At 29.3% G+C, this 13,286-nt stretch overlaps 2 protein-coding genes across 2 annotated transcripts in view; both read right to left on the bottom strand.

Moving 5' to 3' along the window:
* Positions 1-3,273: 3,273 nt before the first annotated feature.
* On the bottom strand, positions 3,274-4,771 carry LOC113387714 (S-formylglutathione hydrolase). The gene is made up of 5 exons (XM_026625080.1): positions 4,600-4,771; positions 4,261-4,456; positions 3,921-4,161; positions 3,630-3,852; positions 3,274-3,566 (listed from the first exon to the last, which is right to left on the bottom strand). Exons 2-5 carry the CDS (start codon positions 4,454-4,456, stop codon positions 3,381-3,383), a joined length of 846 nt encoding a protein of 281 aa, XP_026480865.1. The 5' UTR covers positions 4,600-4,771; the 3' UTR covers positions 3,274-3,380.
* A 1,972-nt stretch (positions 4,772-6,743) lies between these two features.
* LOC113388463 (cilia- and flagella-associated protein 157-like) overlaps positions 6,744-13,286 on the bottom strand; it is a 15,492-nt gene continuing 8,949 nt past the window's right edge. Inside the window, exons 6-8 of the mRNA XM_026625839.1 lie at positions 10,336-10,462; positions 7,112-7,360; positions 6,744-7,055 (exon numbers count right to left, since the gene is read on the bottom strand). Coding sequence (XP_026481624.1) covers positions 6,744-7,055; positions 7,112-7,360; positions 10,336-10,462 — 688 coding nt within the window. The remainder of the gene's footprint in view (positions 7,056-7,111; positions 7,361-10,335; positions 10,463-13,286) is intronic.

Here is a 13,286-nt window from a genome sequence, read left to right as displayed (position 1 = left end):
ACACATACGTCGTCGCAACGTACAACGTGAATGTATCATCATTTCAACAATGTATATATTATATATATAGGGTGGTCCTTAATATGGACATTTTCGAAATTCTTTGCTCCCAAGGGCTCAAATGCTTCCAAAGTGATAAAAGAAAATTCTCTGAAAGATTTAGGTCGTAATATTAACATTTAGACAGTCCGCAAGTCAATTAAAAGTTAATAATAAATATACAAAACTTTTAATTGAATCGCGCACTATCTAAATGTTAATATTAAGAGCTGAAACTTTTATATTTTCTTTTATTACTTTGGAAGCATTTGAGCCCTTGGGAGCAAAGAAATTCGAAAATGTTCCTAATATATTTTATGTTAATTTAGGCAATCAAAGGAATTATGGCAATGGATCTAGCAGGTATAATTTTCGGATGGAAATTCTTTGACCACGCTGCCCATTTAGGAGGAGCCCTAACAGGAATGTAAGTCCCTACCGAACCAAAACAAAACTTCCAAAATGTATCATTTATCTCTTTTTAGATTTTGGTGTTACTTCGGCCACCAGTACATTTGGCAAAAACGTGACCCCATAGTTAAGTATTGGCATAAATTACGCAACGGAGAACTTAAATAATAAATTTATATTTTGTGTATAGAATTATTTTAACAAGGTTTTAATACAACTGTTTTTTTAAATTTTAAAACATTAAAAGAGTATTTATATTTATATGTATATATATATATACGTGGTCTGTTCAAAAAGTACCCGGAATTACTAATAATTAAATTTCGCGGGTCTGGAGTGTCTGATTGTCAAAATTTTTTTTTATTGTGTTGGTATACATGCCCCTAAAGTATGATGAAATTTTCAGCTATATTCACTGTTTACTTTGTCTGTGGTAGTCGCTAAGGTTCGACGTGTTTTTCTGAGCTCGGCGATTTTTACAATGGAAGAATTGAAAAGTCAAAGAATTTGTATTAAATTTTGCGTAAAAAATGAAATAAAGTGTTGCAAAGTGCAAAAATTCACCAGATATGGCTCCGTGTGACTTTTTCCTATTCCCAAAGTTGAAGGGACCCATGAAAGGACGGCGGTTTTCCTCGATTGAAGAAATAAAGGCCGAATCGCTGAGAGTGCTCAAGGACATATCAAAAAGTGAATATCAAGGGTGCTTCGAAAATTGGAAAAAACGCTGGCATAAGTGTATTATATCTGGGGGGGACTACTTTGAAGGGGACCACATTAATGTAGACGAATAAATAAATATTTTATATTTATATACGAAAATTCCGGGTACTTTTTGAACAGACCACGTATATATATTAGGTTGTCAAATATCTCCCTTCCGCTTTTTTGCTATTGGTTTATAATACAAAAAGGCGGAAGGGAGATATTTGACAACCTAATATATATATACACCTAAGTCTGTTTTTACACGGTCTTTTTGTACGCGGTTTTGATATAACACGGTTTGAAAATTGAATATTTTTAATTTTTTTACACGATTTTATTCCATTTAGCACGATTTGAAATTTTATGTACTTAAATTTTTTTTGTCAAATTTAATTTTTGCGAAGTATGTTGATATCACAAAAAAGTATTTATGAAAGAAAAAAGTCTGAAACCATCGATAGTATCGATAGTTTGCGAACAGAAATATAAATACAAATTTCATTTTTTACATTATTATTATTATTAGTTTGAAAATGTATATCAGCTGTACTGTATATAGTTAAGAACTATAATTTTAGCATAATATTCCTAAACGTATATACTTTACTTACAAATTACAAAATTTAATAGTTTTTCAACAAAATATTAAAGATATTAACCAAAAACTAAAAATGTGCACTTTAAAAAGTAAAGATGTAATTTATTTTTTTATAAAAAACTGCCATTTTTGCACATTTAGCTCGGTATCTCCGAAACGACTGGACCTGCCTTTGCCAAAAACTAATCACCTCTTCTCCCAATCATTACAAATTGAATGTTTTGTAGATCATACAAATCGGATACTCCGTTCTCTCAAAAATTCGATTTCTATTTTCTGCACTCTTTGCTCTGTATCTCCGTAATGGCTGGACCTGCCTTTGCCAAAAACTAAACAGCATATCTCCCTATCAATAGAGATCGAATGCTTTTTAAACCATTCAAATCGGTTGATCCGTGCGCCCGAAAACGTGGACAAAAAATTGTATACACACATACACAAACACATCCATTGTTCCTAAGGTATGCCAAAATGTTCCGAAACTTCTGAAACGGAAAGATATGCAAAAATGTTCAATTTTGACTTTAGGACTATTACAATAACTTACCCTACGGGAAGTTAAAAATGAACTCTACTGACGAGCTATCTTGTCGAAGAAACTGATGAATTGCTGCATTTGTGAAATAAATTACTCTGTACGTATCAGAGACATGGATTCTTTTAAAAAAAGGACTCTACTGACGAGCAAAATGTAACATTTAAAGTTCAACTCAGATAAAAGGACTCTACTGACAATCTCACCTAACTTCAGACAAAATTGATGAAATGATATATTTGTTTGTAGACTCTATGCATTTTTGAAATATGGACCAACTCATATAAAAGAAACTTTACTGACGAACAAAACAAATCACTTCTTGTTAACTAATAAAATGCTACATTTGGCGTTTTGTGCATTTGGAAAAAGAGAACTCTACTTATTTACTTGAGATAAGTAATTAATCTATGATCTAAAAAAACATTCAATTTGTAATGATTGGGAGAAGAGGCGATTAGTTTTTGGCAAAGGCAGGTCCTGCCATTTTGAAGATACAGAGCTAAATGTGCAAAAAATGGCAGTTTTCGAGTGAACTAAGCGTCCGCTTTGAATGATCTAAAAAACTTTCTGTTTGTATTGACATAACAATTGCTTTTGAGGATAAAAAATACTTTACATTTTTTTTTTTATTTTCCATACAATATTTTTGTAATTTTGAATTAAAAATTTAAAAAAAATCACCCAGGCTAAGCACAGTCTAAGCGCCACTCTGGTACCAATGTTCACCCGAGTGCGTTTAGACTGTTTATGTATTGGAGCACTTTTCCAATTTTGTGAAACCTCTATTGAATGAAAATGTGAAAATGCCGTCAAGCTAAGCACAGTATAAGTGAAAATGTCGCACAGAATTATTTGCAAGTGCGTTTAGACTGTGACTATACGGGAGCACTTTTTCAATTTTGTGTAAATTAGGCAACTTTCAAATTTTTTTGAAATTGAATTCGAAATGAAATGACGATTGTTGTTAATGTTCTGGAGATAAATTGATTTATGATTTATGATTTACATTTGATTTGCTCAGATATAACAAGATAATGCAAAAATAATGAAAGTTACAGAGTATTTGTAATAATATACTATATATATTTATTGTTTTAAGTATTTCATGTGGTGAGCGATATGCTCTTGAACGAAGGAGGCTATATAATAATAACTGTGGTCGTAATTAGCACGATTGGTCATCAGACATGCGACATTGGTGTTATCTTTGCAAGCGTCCAGGAAGTTTTCGGGTAGTAGCTGTTTGGCAGCAAGGAATTCGTCTTTGGTTCCCTGTGATAATAAATCGTAACTATCTATCTATCTATGTATCTATCTATCTATCTAATCTCTTACCTGGTCGATGAAAATCTCTAGTGGAGGTCCACTGTATTTCTTAACTAATTCGGTTGCGTCCCATTCGTTCCAATTGCCGGTTTCTTGAGGACCTAAGTAACCGCTCAAAGCCTTCTGGCCCCATGGACATTTTATCGGATTGCAAATTGGTGCAAAAGCACTAACAGACTTGTACAATCCTGGACATTTCAGAGCACATATCAAAGCACCGTGACCACCCATGCTAAAAAACATAAAACAAACACGTTTTAGTTACAATTACACTTTTCCTTTCCTTAAAATTCATTTTACCTATGTCCGAATATCCCCTGTTTATCGCTCAACACAGGAAAATTCTCACAAACTAAATCAACCAGCTCTTTCGTAACATACGAGAACATTTTATAGTTATCCTTCCAAGGTGCTTCGGTAGCATCCACATAAAATCCGGCACCGGTTCCAAAATCCCAACTCTCGTCTTCTTTGGGTAAACTTAAACCCCGTGGGGAAGTATCCGGACAGACAATGATTACACCCGTGCTCTGAAGCATACCTAGATAAAAAAACAATATTTATAAACAATCTATAATGAAACAAAAACAATTATATCAAATCTATTATAAAGTATCATTTATCCCTTACCTTTGGGCACCGGCTTTGTGTATAAAGTTTGTTTCGTTACAAGTTAACCCCGAAAGCCAGTATAAAACAGGCACTTTTCCAGTCTCAGCTTGTGGTGGCAAGTATATTGCGAATTTCATGGAGCACCCTACGGTTTTTGAATCGTGGGAAAACACTTTCTGCCATCCGTCGAAGGAGTAGTTTGCTGATAATTCGTTTAAAGCCATCTGATAAAAGATTTAATCATATACATTATTATATTAAAAATTAGTATATATAAAGTTGCTATTGGTTTTTGGAATAAAGTTTTAAGCTGTTAAATATAATTTAATATATATTTCTTTATCTTTTTGTTTTGTAAAATTCTAACCTCAAATTTTTGCAATCGCCGGTTTACCACAAATTTTCTTGTTACACTTCAAGATAAACTTTTAAAATAATTTTCACAAGAAATTATTACTAAAACTACTATTAAATACCTTGCAATTGATAAAAATCTATTAAAAATTGTGCAATTTGATATCTATTTATTTTGATAACAGAAGATGGCAAAGTTCAAGGTAAATAAAAGTTGACAGTTCAGGAATCCATCTTTGAAAACGAACCGCGAAATTTGAATTTCAAATTAAAACAATTTTATATTTTGTTTTGTGAACATAGAAATTAATAAAATTAATAGTAAATATGTATCAGCATATATATATATATATATATATATATATAACATTTATAAACACACGTAATACAATTTCCAAACTGACAACATGTTTGTTTGTAATAAGCTTTTTTATAATAAAATATATCATTTATTTTAATTTTACAATTTTTTTAAATTTCCATAACTCGACGTTTTATCAATTTTTATTTCATATTTATTTTTTTCGTGCAATTTTTTGTGTTTTTGTGTTATTTTTTCAAAGTTTATTTGTATGCACTAAAGATGGGTCAAATCAAGACCCGAAACGTATGTTCTCTAAATAAAAACATTTTTCATTAAAACTGTTTTTCAATTACTCGACAACTTTTAGACAATATTTTATATGTTTATATATAAAATAATGCAAAAAATAGCCAAATCATATTCTTTAAACTCCTTTTATAGTCAGAATATTAATTATGAAAAATGGTGCTTATAAATTCAAAATTATTGTAAGTATGCACATGACTAAAAACCTTTATTAGTTTCAATTTATAACTTTTTAACTAGATTCCAAACATTTCTATAATGTCATTTTTAAGTAAATTTATTGAAAAATACCAAATAAACATATTAAATATAATATATATATATATATATATATATATACACATTTATATATTTAATTTAGACAAAATCCACAAACATTCCTGTAGTTATACACATGTATAAATCGATATATACATTTATATATTGAATTTAGACAAAATCCACAAACATTCCTATAGTTATACACGTGTATAAATCGATATATACATTTATATATTTAAGTTAGACAAAATCCACAAACATTCCTATAGTTATACACTTGTATAAATCGATATATACATTTATATATTGAATTTAGACAAAATCCACAAACATTCCTATAGTTATACAAGTATATAAATCAATATATACATTTATATATTTAATATAGACAAAATCCACATACATTCCTATAGTTATACACATGTATAAATCGATATATACATTTATATATTGAATTTAGACGAAATCCACAGACATTCCTATAGTTATACACGTGTATAAATCGATATATACATTTATATATTGAATTTAGACAAAATCCACAAACATTCCTATAGTTATACACGTGTATAAATCGATATATACATTTATATATTGAATTTAGACAAAATCCACAAACATTCCTATAGTTATACACGCGTATAAATCGATATATACATTCATATATTTAATTTAGACAAAATCCACAAACATTCATATAGTTATACACGTGTATAAATCGATATATACATTTATATATATAATTTAGACAAAATCCACAAACATTCATATAGTTATACACGTGTATAAATCGATATATACATTTATATATATAATTTAGACAAAATCCACAAACATTCATATAGTTATACACGTGTATAAATCGATATATACATTTATATATTGAATTTAGACAAAATCCACAAACATTCCTATAGTTATACACGTGTATAAATTGATATATACATTTATATATTTAATTTAGACAAAATCCACAAACATTCCTATAGTTATACACGTGTATAAATCGATATATACATTTGTATATTTAATTTATACAAAATCCACAATCATTCCTATTGTTATACACATGTATAAATTGATATATACATTTATATATTTAATTTATACAAAATCCACAAACATTCCTATAGTTATACATGTGAATAAATCGATATATACATTTATTACTTTATTTCATTCACATACTTAGTACATTCAACAATAATTGGTATATAAATTTTCTGCAACAATTACAAATTAGGTTCCATTTAGTCTCCAACTCATTGCTCCAACATTCCTTTACCTCAATCATCATCGATCTCATCGACCTCTTCCCTGTCCTCGATAGTCTCCAAACTTTCCTCCTCCTCAGTGACTTCACTCTCGACAAACGAACCAATTTCAGAAGCCCTTTCTTCCAAATCAGAGCCCCGAACAGTGCTGGTCTCAATCGAGGAATATTCTATTGAAGCTGCAAAGTCGACACTCCAAAGACCACCAGCACTTTCTTCGCCCTCGACTTCACTTCCCAAAGAGACTTCTTCGAAACGTTGTTGAGAGGCTGATCGAGGCTCTGGGGCTCCTTCGACGAGACTCTGTTTGGCCGTACGGATATCCTAAAGAAATAAATAGATAGATAACGAGTAATGTGGTTGTTTGTTACAATTATTACCGTTATCACTCCGATTTGTTGTTCAGACACAGTCATCTCCGAAGACGGTGGAGTGAATCCGAGGTCACCAATTCTGTACATAGCAGCCAAAGATGCAACAGTCTCATCCGAGGTCACCAATTTGAGTTCCTTCAAATCTTTGGAACTTGCAAGCAACTTCTCGAGGTCGAGAAGAATTTTGTAACTCTTTGCAAACTTTTCCTCCATCTGCATCGCTTTGTTATTGCAGTAACTTAGTACCGCTTTCACCTTAAGTAATAGATAGATGTAAAATCACAAATAACAAAAAAAAAGGAGTTGATTGTCTTATAGAGGGATAGAGTAGTCAGAAAAGGTTCTAGATAGTCTAAAAGTGTTCTAGATTATCTAAAATCGTTCTAGAGAGTCTAAAAGTGTTCTAAAGAGTCTTAAAGAGATCTAGAGAGTCTAAAAGTGTTCTAGAGAGTCTCAAAGCGTTCTAGAGAGTCTAAAAGTGTTCTAGAGAGTCTAAAAGAGTTCTAGATAGTCTAAAAAAGTTGAATAATATTTTAGATGATCTAAAAATATTTCAGAAAAAGTTCTCTTCTTAAAAATATTTTAGATGCTTTAAAAATGTTTCAAAAATAGGTCTTGGTAGTTCAAAAATGTTCTATATAGTCTACAAATGTTCTAGATAATCTAAAAATGTTCTAAATAATGCAAAAATGTTCTAGATAGTCTAAAATAATTGAAAAATCTTTTAGATGATCTAAAAATGTTCTTGATAGTTTAAAAATGTTCTAGATAGTCTAAAAAAAGTTCTAGATAGTCTACAAAAAGTTGAAAAATATTGTAGATTATCTAAAAATGTTCTAGATAGTCTAAAAATGTTCTAGATAGTCTAAAAATGTTCTGAATAGTTTAAAAATGTTCTAAATAATCCAAAAATGTTCTAGATAGTCTAAAAATGTTCTAGATAGTCTGAAAAAAGTTGAAAAATATTTTAGAAAATCTAAAAATGTTCTAGATAGTCTAAAAATGTTTTGGTTAGTCTAAAAATATTCTAGATAGTATAAAAAAAATTGAAAAAGGTTCTAGATAGTCTAAAAATATTCTAGATAGTCTAAAAAAGATGTGAAATGTTTCAGATGATCTAAAAATGTTCTAGAGAGTCTAAAATGAAATTTTATTTTGAAAAATCTTTTAGATGATCTCAAAATGTTCTTGATAGTTCAAAAATGTTCTAGGCAGTCTAAAAAAAGTGGATAAATATTTTAGATAATCCAAAAATGTTCTAAATGATCTAAAAATTTTCTAGATAGTCTAAACAAAGTTGAAAAATATTTTAGGTAATCTAAAAATGTTCTAAATAGTCTAAAAATGTTCTAGATAGTCTAAAAATATTCTAGACAGTCTAAAAATGTTCTAGATAATCCAAAAATGTTCTAGATAGTCTAAAGAAAGTTGAAAAATATTTTAGATGATCCAAAAATGTTCTAGATAATCTAAAAATGTTCTAGATGGTTGAAAAATATTCTGGATAGTCTAAAAATGTTCTAAATAATTCAAAAATGTTCTAGATAGTCTAAAAAAAGTTGAAAAATGTTTTAGATCATCTAAAAATGTTCTAATAAAATTTCTGTTCGTCTGTAGAGTCCCTTTTCTTAACATTATTAAAAAAAATCAGTTTGCTTGTCAGTAGAGTCCCTTTTCTTAAAATCAATATTTTTAGTTTGCTCGTCAGTAGAGTCTCTTTTCTTAACATTATTAAAAAAATCAATTTGCTTGTCAGTAAAGTTCTTTTCTTAACCACTTAACGGTCAAATATTGATAATTTGCTAATTTAAAGAGTTACTTCTTTCAACATGTGATAAGTTTTTTCAGTTCCATAATTTGAATATTGATAGTATTTTTTAGTTTGCTCGTCAGTAGAGTCCCTTTTCTTAACATAATTTAAAAACGATCTAGATAGTCTTAAAATCCATATGTAAAGTGAAAAGTGTAAAATATAATACTCTACTAGCGAGCAAACTTAAGAGAAGGGACTCTACTGAAGAAAAATTCATGAATATTGAGAAAAGGGACTCTACTGACGAGCATATTGAAGAGAAATTATCAATGTTAAGAAAAGGGACTCTACTACTATTACTAAAAGTTAAGATTGTGCAATGCAAAATTAATTAAACTTAGCCAAATAAAATATTAATTATATTAATTTTATTAATTATATAATTGGATAAAGTGCTTGTACTGATGAGTGAACTGAATAAAATGTTATCATTGTTAAAAAAAGGACTCTACTGTCGAGGATTAAAATATAATTTTACATATTTCTATAATTGTATCTGACCTAAGATCAAAAATATTTGATTCCATCATGGATTTTATATTGGTCTTCAAAAAGAGGACTCTACTGACAAGCAAATTGGAAATAAAATATCAATGTCATGAGAAGGGACTCTACTATAATAATAGAAATAGAGAAAGATTGAAATAATTCGTTTGATCAAAGATATTTGATAACTTTACTGGAAAGAGTGATTTTATTAAGAAAAAGGACTCTACTGACCAGCAAATCAATTTTAATGAAGGGACTCCACTGACGAGCAAACTGAAAAATATCAATTTTAAATGAAGGGACTCTACTGACAAGCAAACTAAGAAAAGTTATCAATATTTATCAATATTTAAGATTTTAAGATTTTAAGAAAAGGGACTCTACTGACGAGCAAACTGAAGAATATTATCATTGGTAAAAGAAAAGACTCTACTGACAAGCAAACTAAAAAAAGTTATCAATATTTATCAATATTTAAGATTTTAAGATTTTAAGAAAAGGGACTCTACTGACGAGCAAACTGAAGAATATTATCATTGGTAAAAGAAAAGACTCTACTGACAAGCAAACTAAAAAAAGTTATCAATATTTATCAATATTTAAGATTTTAAGATTTTAAGAAAAGGGACTCTACTGACGAGCAAACTAAAATAAAATTATCAATGTTAAGAAAAGAGACTCTACTGAAGAGCAAACTAAGAAATATTATTGTTAAAAGACAATATTATTGTTAAAAGAAGGGACTCTACTGACGAACAAACTGAAGAATATTATCATTGGTAAAAGAAAAGACTCTACTGACGAGCAAACTAAGAAATATTATTGTTAAAAGAAGGGACTCTACTGACGAGCAAACTGAAGAGAAATGATCAATGTTAAAAGAAGGAACTCTACTGACGGTAATAAATTCCATGATCTGTTTCCTTACCGATAGCAAGGTGACTTTGATAATGTTCTTCCTATGTCCAGAAAGTTTCTTTTCAAACTCGTTTTCCCTCTTCTGTTCTGCAATGGAGCACCTCAAAGCATGCAAATTCTGCTCGGCAACTCTCTGTCTAAAAATTGTATTTTGCAACTTGAGTTGTGTGTCTTTCAAAGCAATATTGTCTCTCGTTGCTTGTTGCTGGAGACGATTTGCTGCATCTACCTAAATAAAGTGCCTTTAAGGTTCACATGCTATTGAAGTAAAACTTTTTTGTTATCACAGGATGGCATTTCAATTGTAAATAAATACATTATATAACAATTTTGAATAATATGCTTATTAGTAATATGGCAACACTCGCGATGCACACATTTATTAGTGTCAACCAATATACACATTTATATAATGATAAATTATAAATTTTATATTTATAATAGCATTTAAATATGTATAATATTTACAAACAATAATGTAATCAAAGTCGTACTTGAAATATGACATGATCGTTTTAAAGTAATTGCTTATTAATAAATTCTATAATATTCATTCACACAGTGGATTATGTTAAACAACGCCTAAACAAATATTGTTTTTGCAAATTAACTCATCCTGTAATAATTGTGTTTGAAGAACTTCATGTAATGAAAATTAACATACATTCATTGACTGCTTGAATTTTTTTTTACTTTTGCGCTGGCGATATAATCTCATTCTTTGAACACCTGAAATATCTGTCTAGCCTATAAAAATATTTTCCATTTGAATAACTTCAAAGATTTATAGAAGCTAAGAATAATATAGAAACCGCACAAATGTAAACTAGCTGTAAGTGGAATTTCTTGAGGCAATTATGGCATCGTGCCTTAAGGCAAATTGCTGGAACTTCCCGCACCGTAACGAAATGTTCGTGGAATACTGAATGTTTTCAAATAGATTATTATGAATATTGTAACATTGTGTAATATTTATAAGAATTATATAAACCGAATTGCAGAGTTGAAATTATTTGTAAAGTATATTAGAACTATAGTCAGAATTAAAAATAAAATCTGAAATATTTTCGATATACAAAATAAAAAAAAAAAAAAAAAAAATTGGAACAAAATTTTTTTTTCAAAATCAATTATTTTGTTAAGACAAGCAGAAAGTTCTTTGAATCATTTAAATCGGACGCTTAGTTCTCTCAAAAACTGCCATTTTTTACATATTTAGCTCCGTATCTTCAAAATGGCTGGGCCTGCCTTTGCCAAAAACTAATAACCACTTCTCCCAATCTTTACTAATTGAATGTTTTTTAGATCATTCAAATCGGATAGTCCGTTCGCTCAAAAATTCGATTTCTATTTTCTGCACTCTTTGCTCCGTATCTCCGAAACGGCTGGACCTGCCTTTGCCAAAAACTAATCAGCTCTTTTCCCTATCAATAGGAATCGAATGTTTTTTGAACCATTCAAATCGGTTGATCCGTACGCCCGAAAACGTGGACAAAATTTGTATCCATACATACATACACACACACACACACACACACACACATCCATTTTTTCTGAGGTATGCCAAAATGTTCAGAAACCTTCAAAACGTCGAGAAATGTAAAAATTTTCAATTCCGATTTTCGGCCCATTACAATAACTTACCCTACGGGAAGTTAAAAAAAAAACGATCTTAGATAAAATCTACGGTACACAATTTTTCTTTATATAAAATAAAACATTTATAACTTAAAAAATCCAAAACAATTTAAAACAATATTTTCTGAGCACATATTAACTTCAAACACGCTTTTAATACTGACCATCCTGTAATTTTATATAAAGAAAAAAAATGCGGACCATGGAAGATTTTCCGAATCTTGTTTTATCTTTTTAAATTCAAATGATGTAAATAAACGTAGTTTTTCTTGCTTACTTTCAGAAACCTATCAAAATGTAATTAATTTCTGTAAATCTGATTTTCTATCACTCCCCTGTTTTTTCCTGGTTTGGTATTTAGAATCTCATTTGTTAATTGTTATATTATTAATTCTAAAAATTTGTTTCCTTGTAGTAGTATAAAAAAAATTATGAACGCAAATGAGTTTAAATTATGCAAATGAGTTCTTCCAGAGTACTAACTTTGAAAAAAATATATAATTTGCAAAAAAGGGCGCTATAACGCCAAAAAGTGCATTTTCAAACTAACATTTCAAAAAAGTTGATATTGTTGAGTTTGTAGTAACATTTGCGATCCGTTGAATAACGTTTTTGTGTATAAATACAATTACAAACAAAAGTACACACTAAATTTAAATAATATTCATCTAAAATACTATATTAAATTTAATTGAACATATGTCAAAACCATTTGACATTCGACGTAAAAGCCCGCCGTCTATAATTTTATTTAAATTTCGCTTCTACATAAAATTTCAAATTAAAAAAGTAAAGTTTCTACGCGGTTTTGAAATAATATCTCACCTTTCCCACAATCTCTGGATTAACACGAATATTTCAAGACTAAAAGTGGCCAAATCGGTTCAGCCGTTTTCGGGTTTTAGCGAATCTAACATAACATAGAAATAGCTATACTACCAAACCAGGAAAAACAACAGAAAAAACTAAATAATTATGTAAAATTTATTGAGCAAATAAATAATTTATAAATAATTGAATAAATAAAAATTGTTTTAGATCATTATTTAATTGTTTTCTGTTGTTTTTCCTGGTTGGTATGTATAATTTTCTCCTTTTTATATATTTATATTTATTATCAACTTTGTATTTATTGTAATATGTTTTTTAGATGGCTGAATGATGACACGCATCAAGTGCCGAAACGTTGACAACACACACACACACACACACATATATATATATATATATATATATAAATTTTGTCTTACTTTCAACAAGCATTCAGTCTTGTCTCTAAATTTCTTGAGCAATCCTTCTGCATAAAATTCGAACGATGGAGAT

This window comes from Ctenocephalides felis, unplaced genomic scaffold, assembly GCF_003426905.1.
Source record: "Ctenocephalides felis isolate EL2017-DRISC unplaced genomic scaffold, ASM342690v1 CF-g0.4_SCAFFOLD_03572, whole genome shotgun sequence".
NCBI lineage: Eukaryota > Metazoa > Arthropoda > Insecta > Siphonaptera > Pulicidae > Ctenocephalides > Ctenocephalides felis.
The sequence above is the reverse complement of the archived record's forward strand: the minus strand, read 5'-3'. Positions and strand labels throughout refer to the sequence as shown.